Here is a 23,797-nt window from a genome sequence, read left to right on the forward strand (position 1 = left end):
TCCTCTTTTGTTATCTAAGCCAATGTTAAGTAAAGTTGTAAGGTGCCCAAAGTCTGTCTTGATGTACTCCTACCTCCCTAATTCTTGGGCAGCACTTTGAACCTACACTGTTCTGTGGCTGCTCAAGACTTCCCTAGTTCACTGGGCCTGATGACATCTCATTCCTGACTCATTCTTCAAAACATAACCATCCTTGGTCATATTCCTTCTAGCATCCATCTGCAAATTGGGCTAATCTCATAAACCAACTCAGGCTAATATATTAATTAATGATAATAATAGCTTAATACATTTCTGCTTTAAGGGAAATGTGCAAAACAAGAAGATTTATAGAAATATAAGACTGTAATCCAAGAATAGGGAGTATTTTTCCCATTTATGGTTACTGACCAACCAAATATAAAATTAATGTAATAAACAAACAAACAAAAAACCAAGGGTTATAACAAAAATAAACCAGTTTACATTTTAGTTTGAAAAAAGGAGGAAAATGAGAATATACTACCTGACATTTGTGTACAGCCTGCACAAGTATTTATTGTTCTTACATAGCTATATATATACATATTTTGTATTCAGTTTAATATTTAAAACAGTGCTGTTAGGTTCATGCTTTTCCTATTTTAGAGAGAACAAAAGTTAGTCTCCAAGAGGTTACATTACTATCAAACAGCACAGCAGGGACTCTGAACAATTCTAATGCCAAGTATTTTTCCACTATGCACAAATCTTGCAAGAGTTCATGATATCTCATTTGAAACCAAATAAAAGAAACTTGAAAATACACAGATGAAAGGATAAAACTACACTTCATTCTGCATATGGCCAGTTTAAAAAGTAAGGAGTAAGATGGGGAGGGAGAGTCAGCAAGCCAGGCAAGGGGAAAGAATTGGAAAAGAGATTATTGAGTAGAAATTGTCAAAGATAGAAACAGGTAAGAGAGGGAAAGAAAGAAAAAAACAGGTGTGCCTGAGAGGAAGGATGAGTTGAAGTCTGGACCACCTGGGGTCCTCCGCTCAGTGCTGTGTCCAGCCAACACACCTGGCTACACATCTCCAGAGTGGTCTTGCACTGCATTCCTTGTCCTTGGCTCGAGGCAGCCACAAATCTTCCTCCATTTAAGCTGTCCAAAGAGCTGTGGGCTAGTATTTCAACAGATGCCCCAGATCCCTGACCTTATCTTGGTCTAATCACTGTAATCACCATAATTAGTTTTCCTTTCGCTTTGTTGGTGATGAAACTAAAAGCTGTTTTAGAAATCTGCATTTTCTTGCATCTCTGAGAATCAATGAAAACCCAAGCACTTGGTATGACGGTAGTAACAAAACAACAAACAAATCAAAACCAAGACTTCCATTGCTGAAATGGCCAATGGCCAAACTTCCCTTATGTACATGCTGTTTACTGGAAAACCATTGTTCTCAAATATACCAGATTAATAAAATGCCTACACCTATTCACCACTCACGTTTCTAAGTTTTTGTTTTATTTACTTCACTTATTATTCAGGTAAATCGGGCATAACTGCTTTCAAAATGAGGTAAGTATCCTACATTGCTAGCATTTGACAAACTTCTGAAATCATTGGTATAATATTTGAATTAAATGAACAGGCCTGAGAGATACTGAGTTTGAATCCCAGCTTAGGCTCTGAGTAACTTGACTGCAAATTACTTCATATCTTGGATCTTTAGGTTCTTCATCTATAAAATGAGGCTGATCACATAGGACCAATCACACAGGTGGTTCAAAGAAAGAAACTCAGAGATGAGTGCGTGGAACTGTACGACATGGAGTAAGCACTCAATGTTATCTCTTCTTATTGCCACCAACCTTGCTCCAGAAAACTTAACCTATAAGATTTCTTCTTACTTTATTAAGGAAATTTAAGAATTTTTAGAAAAATACTGGGCCTTTATATAGTATATGAACAGTAATAATAGAAAGTCAAAGTCAACTATTTATGATTATAAGCACTAAGCTTGAACAGAAGTGTCATCCTTTTACAGATGGGTTACCTCGAAGTCTATGAGCTGTAGGTCAGCAATGAGCGTCACCAGCAGCCCACTATTGTAGAGCTCTTGTGCAAGCTGGGCCACAGCTTCTGTGGGGGGCTCCTTGTCATTTGTGCCACATAGAATCTCTTTCATTGCTTGCAGGGATTTCGACACTTCCTCTGAAGCCTGGTGACCAGAAAATAGGCTCACAGTTAAGAGGAATGAAAATTTTCAAGCCACAGACAAACAAACAAACAAACAAAAAAACCCCACCTCATGGATTGCTTTTTTATGAACAAGGAACACTGTACAGTTACAAGCAAACAAAAAAACCTGTTTTGCAGACATTGCTTTTCTTATTTTGGAAAAATGTTGCAAAAATTTATTTATATAAAAAATCTCTAGTCGTTCTATTGGTCAACATAATTGAAACACTCTTTAAAACACACTTAGACATAGTCTAATCTAGTCATTATAAATTTTACTCTTAAAAATCAAAATGAGGGGATCCCTGGATGGCTCAGCGGTTTAGCGCCTGCCTTCTGCCCAGGGCGTGGTCCTGGAGTTCCAGGATTGAGTCTCACGTCAGGCTCCCTGCATGGAGCCTGCTTCTCCCTCTGCCTATGTCTCTGCTTCTCTCTCTCTCTCTCTCTCTGTGTCTCTCATGAATAAATAAAATCTTAAAAAAAATCAAAATGACTGTTTTGAAGACTTATCAGTAGCTACTGTTTATTAAAAGCATTTGTTAAGGTTTTTCAACAAATTCCTATGACTGATTTTTTAACGGACTATGTAATCAAACTGAATTGTCAAACACACAAATTATCAAAACCCACTAAACTTTGTTAATCTACTTGTCTCTCCCACATGATCATTACTTTTTTTTGCTCTCTATGAAACTTAAAAACAACAACAACAAAAAACTTCTTTATATTGTAAAGAGTAATAAGGACATCCACAGAAGTAGAAAGTAGATTAGTGGGTACTAAGGCCTGGGGAGGGGACGATGAGGAATGACTCCTAACGGCTATAGAATTTCTTTTGGGGGTGGTGAAAATATTCTTGGATTAGATACTGGTGATGGTGGTAAAACCTTGTGAGAATACTAAAAATCACTGAATTGTACACTTTAAAGAGGCAAATTCTATGGTATTTACTTACTCAATTTTACTATCTATCAGGTGATCTTATTTACTTACTCAAGATTTATTTACTCAATAAATCTTTTTCAAATTAATACAGGTGAGCAAAAGAGAACAGGCCAAAAGGTTTACAATTTAATCTGCTGAATATTTTTAAAGAAATACAGTTTTATTACTTTCAAGTATAGATCTGTAATCATTATAACTAAATATGGGAATAAAGAGAATAAGACATATTAAATAAAAAGAATTCATAGTAGCATGACACTACTTAAAAAAAAAACAATTTCCAGATACATCTTACGATCTGACTGAAACAATCATTAATTCATTAAGGGTTGCAAATTTCTTTGAGTGTGAGATTTATCCACAGAAGAGTACTTTATTTATTTATTTTTTCACAGAAGAGTACTTTAAATTACATGTGGTTAAGAGTAATTACAAACCAAACATCTGTGTGACCATTACATAGGTAAAGAACAGAATACTTTCAGAAACCCTGAAGTCACCTGAATGCAACCTTTCCAAACTAGAAGTATGTTTATGTTTTTTAGGACAATCGTTTCTTTACTGTGCTTTATAGTTTTCTCAACTGTTTGCATCCTGAAATAATATAGTTCAACTCTGATGGTTTTGAACTTTTTGGAATAGCACCTGTGCCCTTTTATGAGGTGCTTTTTTCACTCAGTATTATAAATGTGAGATCCATCCAGACAGCTGCACCCAGGCAGCAGTGCTTTAATTTTCATTGCTCTCAAGTATTCCACTGATGGCTGGACTACAGTTCATCAGTGCTACCTCTGATGGACGTTCGGGTTGCCTCCATTGAGGGGTTATTATGAACAGCAATCAATGTATGAACACTCTTGTACATGCATCCTGGTACACTAGTGTAAGACTATTTCTAGAGTTAATACCTACGAGGAGAACTGCGGGGTTTTGGCACAGGCACATCTTCATATTTGACAGATGATACTAGCTGGTTTCTAAGGCAGTGACAACAATGTATGCTTTATCCTTCACCATGGATGAAAGTTCTCATTGCTCTCCACCCTCGCCAACACTTAATATCACCAGATAGTCTTCATTTTTGCCAAGACAGCAGGTGTGTAATATGAATGTATGTGGCTTTAATTGGCCTTTTCCTGACTAATGAGAATGAGTATCTTTTTGTTTTTTTTCTGTCTTTTGCCATTTATATTTACTCTTTTATGAAGGTCATATCTTCTTTCTAATTGAGCCAATACAAATATTGTATAATTGTAATTCAATATTATAAGTATGCAAAAATTAAAAATACATTCTACATCTCTTACAAGATGTAGGACAAAAAATATATTTCTGCCTCACTAAAGAATACAAGATCATTTATACACTTGGATGGAAAGATACTAAATAATATTTATTTTATAGATCTCTTGTCTTGCCATAAACTAACCAGTCACTTTAGAGAGAAATTGAGTATGAAGGATCCAACATCCCTTTGAAGGAATAAAATACTAGGAAAAAATTTTACCCATGAGGAAAGCCTGTTTAGTGGGACCTTTAAAAAAATGTTATAATGAGGTTTTACCATCATAGATACTATCAGGTGATCTATAAATAAGAATGTTCTATCCTTCAGGTCAGTATAACATTATGTACCAGTGTAACGCCTTAGATTTTTAAGTTCTGTAGTCTAGAGGGATCCAAGTTTGATCAGAGGCTCAAGATAGTGAGCCAAGAGTTCAAGGCAACAGGCTCAACAACTGAATAAAACCTGAAATCAATTTAAATGTATTTATTGGGACCTCATGTGCACATCACAGACCATATTTGGGATCCTTTAACAAGTTTTTACATGGGTTTTTGGTTTTGGAATATATGCACTTAAATAATAATATTGTCATTTTAGTTCGTACCTTGTCTGTTTTCTTGTCTTGCTTTTCCAAAATGGCCAAGTTGTCTTTCAGAACTTTCACAATTTCTGCTGGATTTTTGGGTGATTTACTAAACAAAGGCATTTTTTTCATCTATAGAAATCTCTTCTTCCAATATAGAATGCTAAAACAAACAAATAAGCAAATAAAAATCATGAATCTAACTTCTTAAAATTTTTCCCGAAGTTTTTATTTAAATTCCAGTTAGTTAACATACAGTGTAATGTTAGTTCCCAGTGTACAATATAGTGACTCAACACTTCCCTATAACACTCGTTGCTCCTCACAAGCACCCTTCTTAATCCCCATCACCTATTTCGCCCATTCTCACATCCACCACCCCTCTGGTACCCATCAGTTTCTTCTCTATAGTTAAGAATTTGTTTCTTTGGGATGCCTGGGTGGCTCAGCGGTTGAGCGGCTGAGCATCTGCATTCGGCTCAGGGTGTGATCCTGGGGTCCTGGGATCGAGTCCCGCATCAGGCTCCCCGCAGGAGCCTGCTTCTCCCTCTGCCTGTGTCTCTGACTTTCTCTGTCTCTCATGAATAAACAATGTCTTAAAAAAAAAAGTATCTGTTCTTTGGCTTGCCTCTCTCCTGCTCTCTTTTTTTCTCCTTTGCTCATTTGTATTGTTTCTTAAATTCCGCATATGAGTGAAATCATACTGTATTTGTATTTGTCTTTGTCAGACTGACTTATTTCACTTAGCATAATACTGTCTGGATCTATCCATATTGCAGAAGGTAAGATCTCATTCTTTATAGCTGAACAATACTCCATTGTGTGTGTGTACACTATATTTATATATATATAATATAATACACTACATATATTTATATATAAAATATATTTATTTATTCATCAATCAATGGACATCACTTAGGCTACTTCCATAATTTGGCTATTGTAGATAATGTTGCTATAAACATCTAGGTGCATGTATCCCTTTGAATTAGTTGTTTTGTATTCTTTGGGTAAATAACCAGTAGTGCAATTGCTGGAGGGTAGTTCTATTTTTTTTTTTAATATTTTTTTTTATTTTTTTTTTTAATCTACGATAGTCATACAGAGAGAAAGAGAGAGAGAGAGAGAGGCAGAGACACAGGCAGAGGGAGAAGCAGGCTCCATGCACCGGGAGCCCAACATGGGATTCGATCCCAGGTCTCCAGGATCGCGCCCTGGGCCAAAGGCAGGCGCCAGACCGCTGCGCCACCCAGGGATCCCGGGTAGTTCTATTTTTACCTTTGTGAGGAACCTCCAATCTGTTTTCCACTGTGACTATACTGGATATATACAGTTTGCAATTAATTCAACTCTTAATGTAATTGAACTGTTAAACCAAAATGTCTTAGGTGTTTTCAATAAGCTTAATTCAGTAATTTGAAACATCAATACTGATCAAACTAAAATGAGTTTCATCAAGTTTCACATCAAATTTAAATATATGTAAAAAAAAACCAAATTTAAATATATGTCAATATTTTAAGATAAAGATTTTAAAACCTTTGCCTACAAGTTTTTACTTGAAGTTTAAAACTTTTTCTATGATGCAAATACAAGGATTAGGGAAAGAATCCCCAACAGGAAAAGAAGTAGAGAATAAGTTGATATTTAAAACTAGATTTTTAAAAATTAACTAATGAGAGTGATGCTGCTGTTGCTGCTGATGACAACAACGACAGTGACAGATAAAATAAAACATGTAAAACAAAATTGGGATTGGGATCCACATACCGTGGTAAGACAATATTTAATGCTACCCATGACAATCACAAAATTGAGATATAAAATTACTTAGAATGTTATTTATTTACTCTTCAAATATTCAGCTGGCCATACTCACTGAAGAAATGAAGATTACCATGGTGGAGGGTTAAGGAGAATGAGGGAAAGGAGTACTAATTCTTTTTTTTTTGAGAACATCTATTTACATAGAACTGAGAAAGCTGAATATAGCTGTCATTGCCCTACTGTAATGTAAGTATTTAGGGAGAAAATTATAATTGAAGCCTCCAGTTAGGAGAGGCATATTCATGTATTTTACAGTTATTGGCAAAAATATTTCAAATATTACAGAAACATGATACAATAAATCAAAGTCTACCATTAACCAACAGCTCAGAGATAACAAATATATCAGTTTGGTATATGTTCCTCCTGAATTTTTTCCTTTTTTTTAAAAAATATTTTATTTATTAATCTAACAGAGAGAGAGAGAGTACAAGCAGGGGGAGCTGCGGAGAGAGAGGGAGAAATAGGCTCCCCGCTGAGCAGGGAGCCCAATGTGGGTCTTGATCTCAAGACCCCGAGATCATGAACTGAGCTGAAGGCAGATGCTTAACTGACTGAGCTTCCCAGGTGCTTTCTGAATTTTTTCATACATGTAAAAATAAATATATTTTAAAACAAAAATAGAAAACAGTATTTTGTAACTTTTCCCCATGTTTTAATATCTTGAATATCATTCTATGAGTATACATTTAGATCTACTACAATAATTTTATATAGTATTTTATTATATAGATACATCATATAATTTTTATTATGTGGCAATTTATTAAATTACTATATAATTTACTAATACCTTATTGATGGACATTTGGGTTAATTTCATTTTTCTTAATATTTTTCTTATTAACAATGATGCAATTAATCAGTGGCATAACCATGGCTATAGTTCTAAATTCCTAATTCCCCTAGATTCCTGTTTCTCAATTCTGGTTCCCTAGAACTTTTCTTTATTAATCAGCCCTACACATAAATAAATGAAATTGGGGGCATATTTAAAAGCATATATACTATGGTAATAGGGTGGGTACCGAAACAATCATTAGGTAGTCGGACAGAGCAAGCCAACTGTTGCTTCCTCCCTGAATGATCTTGCAAACAGGATGTGATCCTCTTAAGGCTCTGTGTTCTCACCTGTAAATGGAGATGATAACATCACAAATGGGTTGTGAGGATTAAAGGTAAGCAGAGCACCTTGCACAGGGCCTTGTATAAGTAAAGTACTCTATACTGTTTAGCTGCTATTATTACAGAAAGTTCTGTGATATAATAAATGGATTATTACACAAAACAGAAAGGCATAGTGAGACATGATATTGTCTTAATTAAGTGTCCTAGACACTTCTGTCTCCTTGAATCACCTACACCTTTTGCCTTTTAAAAAATACATATGTTTATTCTTTGAAGGTTAAATACTTAAAGTTAGAACACTTAGTTGTTGTTTTTTTAAGGCTACATGTTTTGTGTTCTATTTCTTCATGTAGTTCTACTGCACTAAGGAAAAGATAATCGACTGTGATAATTTCAACTAAATGCTCCCTGACATCAAATTAGAGTACTAATAAGAGTATGGCATCATATATATGAGATGACATGATTTTTGTCCATTACCTATTGCTCTCTCAGTTCTCAATGTATTGAGCTAATTCTAATGCTAATTCTGGTAGTACTACAAATGTTTTCAGGACTCCCATGTTAACATGGTATTAGCCACCATTTCTGATTTGCTGTCTCCCAACTTTTTATTTGCCTGTTAACTTGTTCATTTATTCATTCACTTATTCATTGAACAATCTGAGTTAAGTCCTAAGCACGGGCACCATCCTAAATACTTGGGATAGAGCCATGAACAAGAAAAATATAATCCTTGGTTTTTGGAGTTTACTATTTTTTTTTTTTTTGGAGTTTACTATTAAACACAGAAAGTAAAAATTTCAGGAGTAATGGAATTATATAATAGAGGAAAGACACACAGTATAATGCCTTTTCAATATAGTACTCCTTTTTTGAATTTGTTATTTTCACATTTTAAGTGAACTTATTTACTATAATAACTGTAATATAAAATTAGTTTAATAATATTTTAAAATTTCATAGGATCATTATTACTCAATTCTGGGGTCCATGTTACAAGGGAAATCAAGACCTACATCTCAAACTATGCACTTCCAGGCCTCAATCCCCTATAAATTACGGTGAAACTCTTCTAACTGTTCTGTTTTCCTCACACCATAACCAGCCCCACCCCGACCCCCCAGACTGAACACCTTCCTTCATCACCCTCAAACTCAGGGCTGCCCTTCGGCTTCCTACTCCTTCGGCAACCATGCTGGTCACTTGCATGTGCATCCACCCCAATCACATCATTTACTCTACTGGTCATTTAAAAAATGAGCCAACTGGCACTCAGTACTACCTGCTAAAAAAATACAAGGTACTTAAAACCCCTGTCTAGTTCTGAGTTGTTAACTGATCCACTATGATTCAGAAAGTATCACCCTTGTCTGGGGGTCATTTGTTCTATCTATAAAATGAGGAGGTTCTTTTTAAAAAAAATTTAACTGTGAATTCACCTAGTCATATCATTTAACACGTTTTTTTTCCATTTCATTTCTGAAGATACAAAAACAAATTTGCCAAATGCTTTGGGAAAATCCAGATATCTCATATTTATGTTAATAGTAGTTTAGTTATCTCATTTTATTTATTGCATCCCCATGACTTATTTTTTATAACTGGAACTTTGAACTTTTTGACACCCCCCACACACATTTCATCCACCCCCACCCCTACACCTCTGGCAACCACCAATCTGACCTCTGTATCTATGAGGTTTTTTTTTTATTCCACTTATAAGTAAGCTTATACAAATATTTGTCTTTCTCTGACATTTTTTTTAAGATTTTATTTATTTATTCATGAGAGAGAGAGAGAGGCAGAGACACAGGCAGAGGGAGAAGCAGGCTCCATGCAGGGAGCCCGACGCAGGACTGGATCCCTGGATCCTGGAATCTCGCCCTGAGCTGGAGGCAGACGCACAACCCCTGAGCCACCCGGACTACCCTCTCTGACTTATTTCACTGAGCATAATGCCCTCAAGGTCCATCCATATTGACAAATGGCAATATTTCATCCTTTCTTTTATGGGTTAATTGTATTTATGGGTGAATTATACATATACAAGCACATTTTCGTTACCCATTCATCTACTGATTGGCATTTGGGTTGTTTCCATTTCTTGGGAAATAATGCTGCAGTGAACATGCAGGTGCATATATCTTTTCACATCACTATTTTTGTTTTCTTTTGATAAATATCCAGAAGCAGAGCTGCTGGATCACATGATAGTTCTATTTTTAATTCTTTTGAGGAACCTCCATATTGTAAGAGACGGTTCTTAAAGAGAGAGCATCGCCCTTTGAAATTAGCTAAGCTGTATACAGTGAGCTCCAGGTGATTCAGCACTGGTCCATATCCATTTTAAATCTTTAACTCCTACTATTTATCATGGCCAAAGATAAAATGCTTAAGGTAGAGAGAGAAGGAATGGCAGAGTCCTGAAAATGGAGCCTTCTGGGGATAAAAGAGTAGTAGTAATTTTCCCATAAAGTCTACCTCAGAGTTTTTAGAATATACTTTATATTTCAGCAAAGCAGGAATCAGGCACAGGAGAAGATGCCATATAAGTCCAACAGCCTGACACTAGAGGAATGCCTCTTGGGGACTGAAAACCATGTAGGCTGTGCACATCAACATGCCCTCGAGCATAGTGCTGACGGAGGGCCATGCAGCAAACAAATATCCGTGGACTGACACTGGCCCTGTTGTATTTTTCCATTTTCAAGAGTGAGCAAACAGAATAAACAACAAATAATGTAGGCTCTATTTAAAAAAAAAAAAAAAGAGTAGCCCAAGAAAGAAGAGAAATGCCCTGTGGAGTTAGGAAAGGTTGCTTCCAAAATTAATTCTCTGTAGGAGACAGACAAAACTGACTTCCCTCTCCAAAAAAAGGTCTTAAACTAAAAGCTGGCCAGGACCCCTGGGTGGCTCAGTGGTTGAGTGTCTGCCTTTGGCTCAGGCCATGATCCCGGGGTCCTGGGATCGAGTCCCACATCGAGCTCCCTGCATGGAGCCTGCTTCTCCCTCTGCCTGTGTCTTTGCCTCTCTTACTGTGTCTCTCATGAATAAATAAATAAAACCTTTAAAAAATAAAATAAAAGCTGGCCAAGATGAAAGATAAAAAACACATACATATACACACATACACAGGTAACACCCCAAATACAGCACAGTAATCCAAATTTGCATGGAGTAGAAATGACCCCATGGAAAATTGACTGTGAACTGAAAGGTAAAACATGAGTCAGGCTACATTTATTCACTCAATATATTTACTTAGCACCTATGTGTAATATGTATATTACAGAGATATGGAAAACATAAAGGTTATCCTATAAAAACAGGTATTATTATGGGGAGGGGGAGGAAGCCAACAAGAAAAATAAATCTAAAAAATGAAGCAGAAGCAACAACGATGTAACAGCTTAAGCAGAAAAAAGATCTAAACCTAGTCACTTAAAGAACTCTTCCAGTTGAGATTAATAGTAACACCCCAAATTCAATGTCTTGTGGCTTTAAAAGAAACAAATATTATACTCTCAAAGCTCATTCCTATAAAATGACCTTAACAACAACAAAGGATAAAAATCAAGTTGCCTTTGAACTTCCATAAAACTAAATGTCATCAGAACAAAGAGAAAACCTACAGAGTTCTGAAAGGGAAGGTCTATATAGCCTCATAATTAAATCTCTAGCCAACATATTTATGTGTGAACAGATTGTGCATACTTACTAAAAATTTTATAAAAAGATGAGATGGAACCAAGCCCACGAGAGTTCAACAAAATAAATGCTGAAAATCAGAAATAATTCTTGAAAGGAAGCCTTGATATTGTTGGTAGGACATGTGGGAGGTTACGAATCTACAATTATAATTAATTCATAGGGGAATAAAAATAAGAATTCAAGTTAAAAAGGAAACCACCACCCCAAAAATCTCCAAGAAAAGAAGGATGAAAATAATAGCAATAGAAGCAGAAATTAACTGAATCAGAAAAGTAAAAGAAAAAAGAAAAAATCTCTGGTAGCTGTTTGGTCTCTGTTTCTCCTGGTGATAGACCTGTCTGCTCTACTTCCCATCCCACCCTCCCCAAAGGGTGGGAACATGACCCAGGCGTAGTCAGAGTGTTCCTTCCACTGCCCTGGCTAAGGCAGTTGGCTCACAAATGGATTGTGACACCATCAAGCTAATCAAAATGCTTTAGCAGGACTTTTCCCTTGGGTATTTTAATTAAAATACATGGGGCATATAGAAGAAATAGAGAACAATATCACAAGTTCCTATGTAATTGACTACACGGCTCTAAAAACAGAAAAACAACGGAAGTCCTCTCCTTGGTACATCTCCTTGATCCCATCCTCCTCTGGCTCATGCTGATGGGAATATTACTTGGACAGTAATTTAGCAATATGGATCCAGAACCCTTAAATGTTCACAACCTCTGATTTAGTAGTAACTCTGCTTCTGGCAATCTGTCTTAACAAAATTAAACTAAAATAATGGTTATCTTTGTAACATTTTAAAAAACATCTTAATATCTCAGAAATTTAGGTGATTTAGGCGATTCTTACAAAGGGGACTTTATCCTAGTTAGCAGGGTTTTTTTCTTTCTTTCTTAGAGGTATATAGAGTATATGACTTACAGCCAGTGACTTCTTAGGTTTGATGAAATGTGGTCTCTGGCTATGAAAATATTTTGCAAAGAATGTGAAATAAAATGTAAATGTTGTTTGAAAACAGTATCCCCCTTTTATAGATTTAAGAGCAAACAAAACACAAGTCCACAAAATCTATGCAAAGAAAAAATAATTTACAAAAGTTAATGGTGATTGTCTCTGGGTAATTGGCTTACGGATGCTAAATTCTTCTTTTTCTTTCAAATTTTCTGGGATTTTTCCCCTGAACTTCGTTTAATAGGTCATGCAAATTCTTTTATAATGGAAACACCTTCCCATACATGATATTTTAATGACTAAACAACTGTGTTTTAAAGTTCTAACTGTGGAATATCTGATCACCATGTCTTTTCAAAGGATTAGTCAAACAAATATGATTTCTGTTACTTTGGCTATGAAATTTCATAAAGGGTAGAACTTGGCTCAGATTCCGGAGAGAAAGCCAAAAAAAATTATTCAGCTCTGCTCCCAGGGAACTCGGGCCCTGCAGACTTTGTAGTAGATTTGGCAGCATTCCCTTTTCTAATACACAGTAAAATATTTCATATTCCTAACTTATGTGTGAGCGTCATTAAAGATGGCCCAAAGTCAATCACTCGAGTGAGTCATCTGACTATGTTCAGTGACATAAGTGCAGAGGAGTGTTTACGGGGGAAGAGAGATGGGGAAGCTAAGAGAAAAGGTCATTTGGAACACTGAATTCCCTTGTTTTTATTCCTTAAAATATTTAAAGGAAAATAAACATCTATCTGTAAGTGGCTAATGAGTATCTCCAGTCCTTTAAGTTTAACCTCCAATTGTATTGTTCAAAAATAGTTCTAATTTCAAAGGTTTCCCACAAAAGTTTAAGAAACTGAGAAATTTATCTCTGAGGCCAAGAAAAATCTCAAGATTTCCATAGGTAAAACTATAAAAAGTAACCAAACTCCTAACTCACTGTAACAAAGCCAACTCCAAAATGAGCCTTCTTTCCTTTCACATAAGTTTATGCTACAATCAACAATGAGTGAGAGAGGAACATTTCCAAAATTCTTTCTTAGAGCTTGCTAATTTAAACTTTAGACATAAGTACCTTCTCTTAAACTGAAAAAATTAAAATAAGCTTATCACTACATTAAAAAAAAAATCACTGAAGTTCAAGAATCCCCATTCTTTTATCTGCATTCCAAACAGAACTCACAGATAGAAATGATATAATCAAAGTACATGTGTGGCAGGTAACTGGGCTTGTAGGATCCATTTTTTTTAAATTAATGAAATGGAGGTTACAGGAGTGTATACATTTGTCAATATTCATTAAGACTGTTCTCTTTAAATGGGTGCATTTGATTTAAGGTATATTTTAAAACTGAAAAAATATACCTACAGGTTCTATTGTATTTGCTGTATCCAAGTAGTCCCTTCTTCCTCCACTGACAATGTCATAATTTAGAAATGCCTTCACAGAGATAATAAATGACAATGCATATTATTCTAGTAATACATGTTATGACACCAAACCCATTACAGCATATATGTCAAAGTATCATTCAATCAATGTCTTCTGTCCTTTAATGATTCTATTTTTAAATATATAGGCTAAATGTAATTAGAAGGCACCACGATTAAATAGTTCACATGAAAACCTACAGAAATGAGTGAAAATCTGTAGACAATAAAGTATAAATAAGGACTTTCACTGATCATTCTTTTTCTCAGTTCAAAATGACTATTAACGATTTTGTTTTTACAAGTTTTATTAACACAGTTTGAAGATCTTTACTAAAAATGGACAATTTATATAGAAATGGAAAACTCGTGAGAAGTTTTAATGCACCCTCATTTATCTGGAAGCCTTGGTCAGACATCAGACTAAAAACTCTTTAATAAGAAGAGAAACCCATGTCCATTGGGAACCACTTCTGAATTCTAATGTATTGTAACCAGTGAAATAATTTAAAAATAAAATTAGTACATGAAGTTACTAGGAAGACGTACAACTGCTAATTTATTCGTTGTTATAAATAATAACCTACTAGACTACTATTCCAGGAAAAACCACCAGTAACCTCACTCATTAAGTTCACAGTGATTCTGTTGATAGCCCCAGTCATTTGTCAGAGCTAAAATTTTCTTTATCTTTTTTTTTAAGATTTTATTTATTTATTCATGAAAGACATAGAGAGAGAGAGAGAGAGAGGCAGAGACACAGGCAGAGGGAGAAACAGGCCCCATGCAGGGAGTTTGACGTGGGACTCGATCCTGGGACTCCAGGATCATGCCCCAGGCTGAAGGCAGCGCTAAACCGCTGTGCCACCTGGGCTGCCCAAATTTTCTTTATCTACTAACTATTAGTGACTGCCAATGAGTGATAATTCTATATTAGAATATCACAATCTCATTTATAGCAGAGGTCTGAAACTAGTTCAGTGTTCTCAAAAACTAGTACTTGTAATTAAAGCATCAGATCTTATTTAAATTCACAAGTCGGGGATCCCTGGGTGGCGCAGTGGTTTGGCGCCTGCCTTTGGCCCAGGGTGCGATCCTGGAGACCTGGGATCGAATCCCACATCAGGCTCCTGGTGCATGGAGCCTGCTTCTCCCTCTGCCTAGGTCTCTGCCTCTCTCTCTCTCTCTCTGTGACTATCATAAATAAATAAAAAATTAAAAAAAATAAATTCACAAGTGGTTATATTTCACAACAGAATTATCAAGGGAAGCACAAAGTTCACTTTTTCTTTTTTTAGTCTTTCCTGTAAGCACATACACATTATGTATAACAGTCATCAAATTTTGGTTAGATACTGTTAGTTATCAAGACAAGGTTTATAGTTTTGAAGTAGAACAAAGAAAGTATTTCTTGATCAAAAGGAAAAAGGTTTTCTGCCATTAAAAATAATCTAAGTGTACTCTGCATTCATTGTATTGCTTATTTCATTATAATACCTTTATTACATTACCAACTTTTAAATTTTGTACTCGAATACTTTAGAGGAACTTGTAGGACCAGTGCAACTAAACTTAATTTGGATAGACCTACTTTGAGCTTTCTAAATAGGCCTCATTTCTTCATATGGGTCCAAGTATGCTTATGCAAATACATAAAGTTGACACCTTACTTCAGAATGTCCCATGTACGCAAGATACCAAGCTTGTAAACCCTTCCCTCATTACCATCCCTACTTATTCAGGGCTGCCACCAAGTCACACCAAAGTCTTCCCTTTTGCTCTTACTGGTTAGGCCTATTCTGCACTAGTATTGATTTGTGTCTCACAACTCAGTCAATGCTTGTCAGGCCATATCTTTCTCATAATGAAAATCATATGCCCCTAAATCCCTTTCCTTTTTTAGACATCTTAGAAAAATTACTCAGTTTCCATTTTTGTGAACTGAAGAAAAGGTTTAGTCCTCATCTAGTAACTATTTATTAGGTACCTACTTACGTGCCACTGAGCTACACTTCAGAAATGGGTGATAAGCATGAAAGCAATGGCTAGAAATATGCTAATAGCAAGGAAAATAAAAATCACAAATTGTAATATGAGATTAGATCTCATACAAGGTGTGCAATCAACCTTGGGAGCTCTCAAAAGTACCTAGAAATGCTGTTTATAAGCATCCTTCCAGAAACCCATCCATCTCATTAAATTTGCTTTTCTTCAAGCATTGATATCTAGGATAAATAAAAATAATGTCTTATTCAACATAATTGTTTTTTACATTTAGTTTCATTACTAGAATTGATTTTCTACTGTTTTTCAGGATGGAAATAGTTTTTCTATAGTGTGACTAAAATACATTCTTAGGCTATAATAAAAGTCAAATAATCATTTGTTAAATTATTTTCCAGGGAAGATGGGTCTCAAATTCCTAACAACCCACTTATAATAAACTTCTGAAGTCAAAACATTTGCAAACTGGGAATGATTTGTTCTTTATTGTCATATTGACATTCCTATGGGCTTACGAAACGATGAAACCACTAAGATAATACCAACGACTTAACAGTTCAAAATAAAAAATTATTCTGACAATTGTGAAGCTGTGTGCAGATCTTCCATTGTTTAAGAAGGCTGAGGATGGGAATTTCTGTAAAGAAGAAAAGTTGGTTTGTGATAATATCTTTATTTTACTTGCTTTTGACTTTAAGTACTAGATACTGGTCTGGAAAAATCTTCCCAACACCAGCTGAGTTTCTTCTTATACATAGGTGAAGGCAATAAAAAAAAAAAAAAAAAAAAAAAAAAAGCCACAAAGCCAAACCTGTTCTACAGGCTTCTGTACACATAGAGGAAATACAGCCATTTTATATATTATGTCTAGGGTATAAACCCTTTTGATATGCTTACTGGCACTATTCAAGTTTTCATTTCAGCTAAGCTGTTCTGAAACTTAAGGGACGCACTTGAATCATTAATGATGGACATATTTTCTGAGGCTGGCAGAGAGTAAATTAGAAACTTTGCTTAGAATGGTGCATCTGTATGCAATGACTCAGGTTAGCAGCTAACAATATACATTTCCTTCCTCCCACAGAGGAATGATTACGTGTCTTCCACTGATACTTTAAAAAGACATATAAAAAATTAATATACAGTGTCCTGTGTTAAGGTTGTACAAATCAAGTTTCTCTTGGATGTGATACATATTTTACGAGACTATTTTTCTTTTTTCTTCTTTCTGCTGCATTGCTTGTATAGGTATATGCATCTGGCTGTAACAGTTCTTTAGCAGAGTAACAATGTTATATGAGAGCTTGGTATCAGCTTTAAGAACAAAATAACTGGGATGCCTGGGTGGCTCAGTGGTTGAGTGTCTGCCTTCCTCCCGTGGCATGATCCTGGGGTCCTGGGATCGAGTCCCACATCGGGCTCCCTGCATGGAGCCTGCTTCTCCCTCTGCCTGTGTCTCTGCCTCTCTCTCTCTCTGTCTCTCATGAATAAATAAATAATCTTAAAAGAAAGAACAAAATAACTGTTTTAATCCTTAATTTGAAATCCATGTACATTCGTTTTGTATCAAATAGTAAATTTGATATGTAAATGGATCTAATTTTTATATTCATCACAGAACTTTGAAAAAAAATCATGTGTCACTCATCAGGTCTAGCAGAAGCATTCAACATTTAAATCACATGTCCTTTTAGTTAATGGTATCATTAACACTTCCATTCAAATTAGGGTAGAAATGGTGTAATTTATAATAATGGAAAGTGCCAAACATCACAACGATGATTTGAAATATACTGACAATAGAGCAGAAAGAGATAACTTTTGAATTTTCATGCAATGGAAAAGGAAACGGGGAAAGTGGTAATACTGCCACTGTTTTATTTTTAGAGACTCTTTGTAAATAAAAACCCATTTCCAAAATAAGATATTCCATGGACACAGAATAGTTGGTAATGGTTCAAGCGCCTTAGGCAACAGAGAAGTATTGTTTTGTGGTTGTTGTCGTTTTTTTTTTTTTTAAAACCTCTCCTAGTAACAGCAGTTCTTCAAGCACAAAGGAACAAGGTAACAACAGGGTTTAAAACGAATGCAAAAGCAACAAGCTGTAAGACCTCAACTGACACTGAAGTTTACCTTATCAATTCCATTCCTAGGGGCTGGTGGAGATGCCCCAGCTGATACTCACGGAATGTCACAGCAATGTCCAGGCTCGGCTAAGCTGCAAGAGGACACATGGTGAGGTGCTGAAGACAGCTCTTCCCGGGCTCACAGCACTTTGCACGGGGCCGCTTTCTCTTCCATTTAATAGAGGGGGGCTCCTCAGACCAAAAGAGGCACAGGGAGAGGAGTTTCCACAGTCCCGTCTTGACTTTCTCTCTCTCTCTCTGTCTTTGAAGAGTAACAGTCACCACCGGAAAACGTTAGCAGAAAGTGATCACTGGAGCGCTCGCTGCACAGGGCGGCTGTAAATTTCCACTCCCTGTGGCTCTCGGATTCCAGGCCCCGCTCCTCTCTTCATCTGTCACGGGAGGCTCTGTTTCTGGTCTGACCAGCCTGCCTCGGCCTCCCCCTGCTCTTCCTCCCCCCAGCTGTGCGGCACCACAATGTGTGCAAGAATGTGTGTGGAGCAGTTAAGCGCAGGCAAATTTAAAACCTGCTCCCTCCCTACCCCCCCCCCCCAAAGAGGGATAAGCAAAGTATTTTTCTCTAAATCCCATGGTTGCTCATGTGTGGCATTTTGTCCACAGATTAAAATGGCCTGACAATGCTGCTGAAAATCGTAAAGGCAAGTTTCCGACAAAGGTGTGTTGATAGAGATAATAACAGAGTCATTTGCTGATCTGTTAAGTTTTCCAGAGAAGAAGATGCTGAATTCCCAATCCTGATAATAAAAGTGTAGCAAGGAGATACTCAAGTATCATGAATTTAATCTCAGACTTTAAAAAGCAAGGACGATTTTAGAATTAGAGTATTTATCATTTAAGTGTGTAAAAGTTTAACGTATTTTAAAATAGGAAAATGAGCGAAAATATCAGTGACGGAGACAGAACATGAGAGACTCCTAACTCTGGGAAATGAACAAGGGGTGGTGGAAGGGAAGGTGGGTGGGTGGTTGGGGGCGACTGGGTGATGGTCACTGGGGGGGGCACTTGGTGGGATGAGCACTGGGTGTCATGCTATATGTTGGCAAATTGAACTCCAATAAAAAAAAAAAAAACTAAAAATAAAATAAAATAGGGGCATACTTTGAAACCGAGATCCAACATTTGCACTTATAAAAGAGAAAATTACAAAGGACACAGAATAATTTTGACACCAAAAAAATTAAGTAGAACAGCTTATACTATTTATGTGCAAACCAAATATAATTACTTTGTTTAGATGTCCCCCTCCCGGGGATCCCTGGGTGGCTCAGCCATTTGGCGCCTGCCTTTGGCCCAGGGCGCAATCCTGGAGTCCCAGGATTGAGTCCCGTGTGGGACTCCTGGCATGGAGCCTGCTTCTCCCTCTGCCTGTGTCTCTGTCTCTGTCTCTCTCTCTATGTCTATCATGAATAAATAAATAAAATCTTAAAAAAAAAGAAATATGTATCTTTAAATAAATATATGTGTATATTAGGGAATATATATTAAACACATGATATATAATTTAAGAAATAAAGCCAAGCTTTATTTGCTTGTTTTTCTTAAGGGTAATAACCAGCTATTTATAGATTTTTGCCTTGCACTTTATTTAAGCTCATATTCTTAGAGATACTCTAGTTCTGCAGAGAATAAAGATTAAAACATAACAGGTCTACTAACTACTGTCAATTCTCTAATTGAGTGATCTGTCATCAGAAGAAGAGCCCAAGAATTTTGATTGGAAACATATGCCAGGAGCCCCACACGGGACTCAATCCTGGGACTCCAGGATCACACCCTGGGTAAAAGGCAGGCACTCAATCGCTGAGCCACCCAGGGATACCCTTAAGGGATAAATAAATAAATACCCAGGGATATTTCTTAAGGTGGTTCATTTAAAGTGACTTTTATTTATTTTAAACTATTTTATTTATTTTCTGAGATAGAGAGATATCACAAGTGGGGGGAGAGGGGCAAAGGGAATCTCAAGTGGAATCTCAAGCAGACACTGCATCATCACTGGTGACCAGAGTCCAGAGCCTGGAGCTGGATGCAGGGTTAGATCTCTTGACCGAAAATCATGACCTGAGCCTACTAAGCCACTCAGGTGTCCCTACAGTAGACTTTTAAAATTTAAATATATTATAAGGCAATTTGGTTAACACTTAAGAAATAGGCACCAAAGAAGACTAGAAATTAGTCTGCCAATAATTCTTTTAATTTGTAGTTTTGTTAAACTTAAGAGTTTTATTTCCTACTTTAAACAAAATGTTAGGGATGCCTGAGTGGCTCAGCAGTTGAGCATATGCCTGCTCAGGGTATGATCTCGGAGTCCCGGGATCGAGTTCCACATCAGGCTTCCTACATGGAGCCTGTTTCTCTCTCTGCCTATGTCTCTGCCTCTCTCTGTGTGTTTCTCATGAATAAATAAATAAAATCTTTTTAAAAAATGTTAAATGGATATTATCCTAAAATCACCAGGGGATAGTAAGTGCCTTGTATCTTCCTGAGTCCAAGATTATACTCAAAGAGTTCTAGTATACCTAAGAAATTCAGAATTAGTAAGGATAGTGCTTAGAATGACTATGAGGTTAATTATTTAAAAATCACTTTAATATTGGGAGACATTATATCAATCTATGATTCTAAGGCACAAAATAAAAACAAAGTATTCAAAATACACACCAAGACTAATAGGATTGTGAGTTTATATTTGATTCCTACCAAACACCATTTTTTAAAATGCACACAAAGAAATCACAAAAAGTGACCATATATTAATACACACACACACACACACACACACACACACACACACACCAATAAAGGTTTCCAAAGGAGAAATGGTACAAGCTTCATTCTCTGAAAACAAGATGATAAAACTAAAAGTTATTTTAAAAATTTTTAACAGATAAGCAAATAGGCTTTGAACCAACAGTATCAACACTTGAAAATTTAAAAGTACATTCTTCTAAAAATTATTTGAACAGATAAATTAAAAAGTACAACTATAGTGGACTGTAATTCTGTTTCAGGATATGATGAATAGGCACTGAATTTGCTCTTCTGCCTTACATAACTTAAAAACTGGGCAAAATATGTAAGACAATGGTTTTTAGACACTGGACACCAGGCAGCTCAGCCCAGTAATCCCTGAGAGAAGGGAAACAAGGTAATTATTGCCTCAGGCTGCGGAGCAGGAAGGGGAACCCAAATAGAGCGTGGCAGGCTTCCTGAGTTAAAGAGACAAGGGTTGGGAATTCAAGAAGGCCTGTGTGACCACAATTCACAGAGCAGAATACAGAGGAGAGCTTTGCAAAGAGAGTCCCACAGGTCTGCAGAGGCTTCTCTTCAAATCTTCATCTGCAAACTGATTAGCACGTCTGTGAGAAAACTCTCCAAGGACAGGAAAAGAACCAATAGAAAGAATCGGGCTGAAGAATTCACAGTATTCACACAGGGACTAGAAGTAGTTCTTGTTCCCTACAGCTAGAGTGAAGAAATCTCAAAATGTATGGGAAATTGGGTAGGAAACTCTGAAAGACACTGCCTTGGCAGTGGGACTAAATTAGTCCTAGATCAAAACTTGTTCTGGTTCTTCCTTATCGAACTTACAAGCACATCCAGGAAGGATAAAAATTCTTTATAAATAAATTAACTGCATCTTAGAGTAGAATTAAAAATATCTGAAGACATTTTTAGAAATCTAGCACACAGGGGCACCCAGGTGGCCAGTGATTTAGCGTCGCCTGCAGCCCAAGGTATGATCCTGGAGTCCTGGGATTGAGTCCCACATCGGGTTCCCTGGGGAGCCTGCTTCTCTCTCTGCCGTGTGCTCTGCCTCTCTCTCTCTCTCACTCTCTCTCTCTGTCTCTCATGAATAAATAAATAAAATCTTTAAAAAAAAAAAGAAATCTAGCATACAGCATAAAACTCATAATGTCTGGCATCCAGTCAAAAATTACTAGGCATACAAAAAACCAGGAAAATACAATAAGCCTCTAAAATAATAAATAAGATATTTCTATGAGTTAAGGTAATAAAAGAAAATAATAGCAAATTTATTGAAAAGACTTGTTTTCCTTTTTGACTAGCTAGTAAGATAGAGACATCATTTATAAGATGCAAAGATGAAGCTCTCCACCAATGCTTCCTCCAAAAATTTCAGTCTTCACTGATGATCCTTGCCTAAATCAATCATTTCATCAGGGGTAGAAAACTGGTCTTTAAAAATTTTTGATTCTTCTTTCTGCTATCTTGGCTGACTTGTTTTGTAGAGAAGAGCTTCTCTTCCACTATGAATTGAAAAAGAATGATAATGGCTTCCTTTAATTACCAATTTGAGAGTAAAAAGCTGGTAACAGTCACTTCCAATGGTGGCAAATAAAAGATTATTTTTGGTGAGATAAGCCTTTCTCTTCTTTTGAAAATGACGTGAAATGCTGGGTGAAATTATCTGCACTATGATTGACCTTCAAAGCATACGCAGTTGGAGTCACTCAGTTACATTCGTGCATTATATAAAACTATCCTATAAAAAAGTTCAACCTGGTTGTTTAGTATCTACATCTACCCTTTTCCTACATCTACACTTTCAACAATGGCTCTGCCTAACATTGGGCAAGGTTTCCAAATGTGACTAACAGTACACTCACCCTCGCTCTAACTTGTTTACTGCTTCCCGCTCCAATATCTCTATTGATTATATGCTTCTCAATCAAGTTTGAGGCAGCTCCTTATGGTCAACCATCCCTACGGCTCAACTGTAAGTTTAAACCCCCTACTCCAAGACATCTAATAAACAGGGCAAAGTAAAAAGAAATGGACACCAGCAATAAATACTCCTGCATGAAAAAAGGGAAGTAAGGAAACATCAGTCTATAATGTATATGATATTTTGCTGGACAGGAAGAGCAAGCTTCCCTGTCTGGGAAGGGAAATGAGTTCTTTAGTCACCAAATTGGTTGCCCCAGAGTCTAGTCTCTAATCTCTGGGAGAATCTCTCCTATCACCCATCCCCCCCAAATCACACTGAGAAGGTCATTGTGGATGGTTCCTGATTGAGAGCTTTCCTGCTGACACAGTCCACTTGTTTGGGAATCATATTCAGGAGGCTGGGAGTGTCCAGGAGATGGGAAATCACAAGCCCTGATTTCTCAGACTCGAATATCTTTGACAGTACAACTACCTATCTTATATTTTAGGTTCTCTTTGGCTTTAATAATTTTACTTCTTGTTGTCTACTAAGCAAAGTCAGAAATTAGTGAATCTGGACTTGCTGTTGTGATTTTGTCTCTAACAGGCTTCATTGCTTTGTGTATCACTTAAGCCCCCGGGTTAAACTGCTTCTTCCAAACAAATAAGGGTAAATCTGGTCTCTTTCACCGAGGATGCATCTCAATAGGGTCCTTTGTGTTCTGGGGTTGACTGTTATCTTTGCCCAAGGGAGAAGTCAAAGATGCTTGGGTCCTCAGGCTCCTCCTAGGTTCTGATCATATCTTTTCTTTCTAATCCTGTCTCTCTTACCTTCTAATTGTATCTTCTAGGTTCTTTTGTATCTTTCTCACTTTATGCCTCCCTGCTTTTGCTCATACTAATTT

At 36.5% G+C, this 23,797-nt stretch overlaps 1 protein-coding gene across 8 annotated transcripts in view; it reads right to left on the minus strand.

Annotated features, from left to right (window-relative positions):
* The window catches only part of CAB39L (calcium binding protein 39 like), a 109,181-nt gene that overhangs the window by 55,062 nt on the left and 30,322 nt on the right, over positions 1 to 23,797 (minus strand). For 3 of the 8 annotated variants that reach the window (XM_072783195.1, XM_072783188.1, XM_072783190.1), the window contains 2 exons: positions 5,041 to 5,182; positions 2,019 to 2,183 (listed from right to left, as the gene is read on the minus strand). In XM_072783195.1, the coding sequence (XP_072639296.1) occupies positions 2,019 to 2,183; positions 5,041 to 5,151 (276 nt within the window). In that variant the 5' untranslated portion in view covers positions 5,152 to 5,182. Of the gene's footprint in view, positions 1 to 2,018; positions 2,184 to 5,040; positions 5,183 to 7,877; positions 8,054 to 18,207; positions 18,693 to 23,797 lie in introns of those variants that run through there. The other 5 variants (XM_072783191.1, XM_072783194.1, XM_072783189.1 and 2 more) reach the window with 5 other exon arrangements.

This window comes from Canis lupus, chromosome 17, assembly GCF_048164855.1.
Source record: "Canis lupus baileyi chromosome 17, mCanLup2.hap1, whole genome shotgun sequence".
NCBI classification, from domain to species: domain Eukaryota; kingdom Metazoa; phylum Chordata; class Mammalia; order Carnivora; family Canidae; genus Canis; species Canis lupus.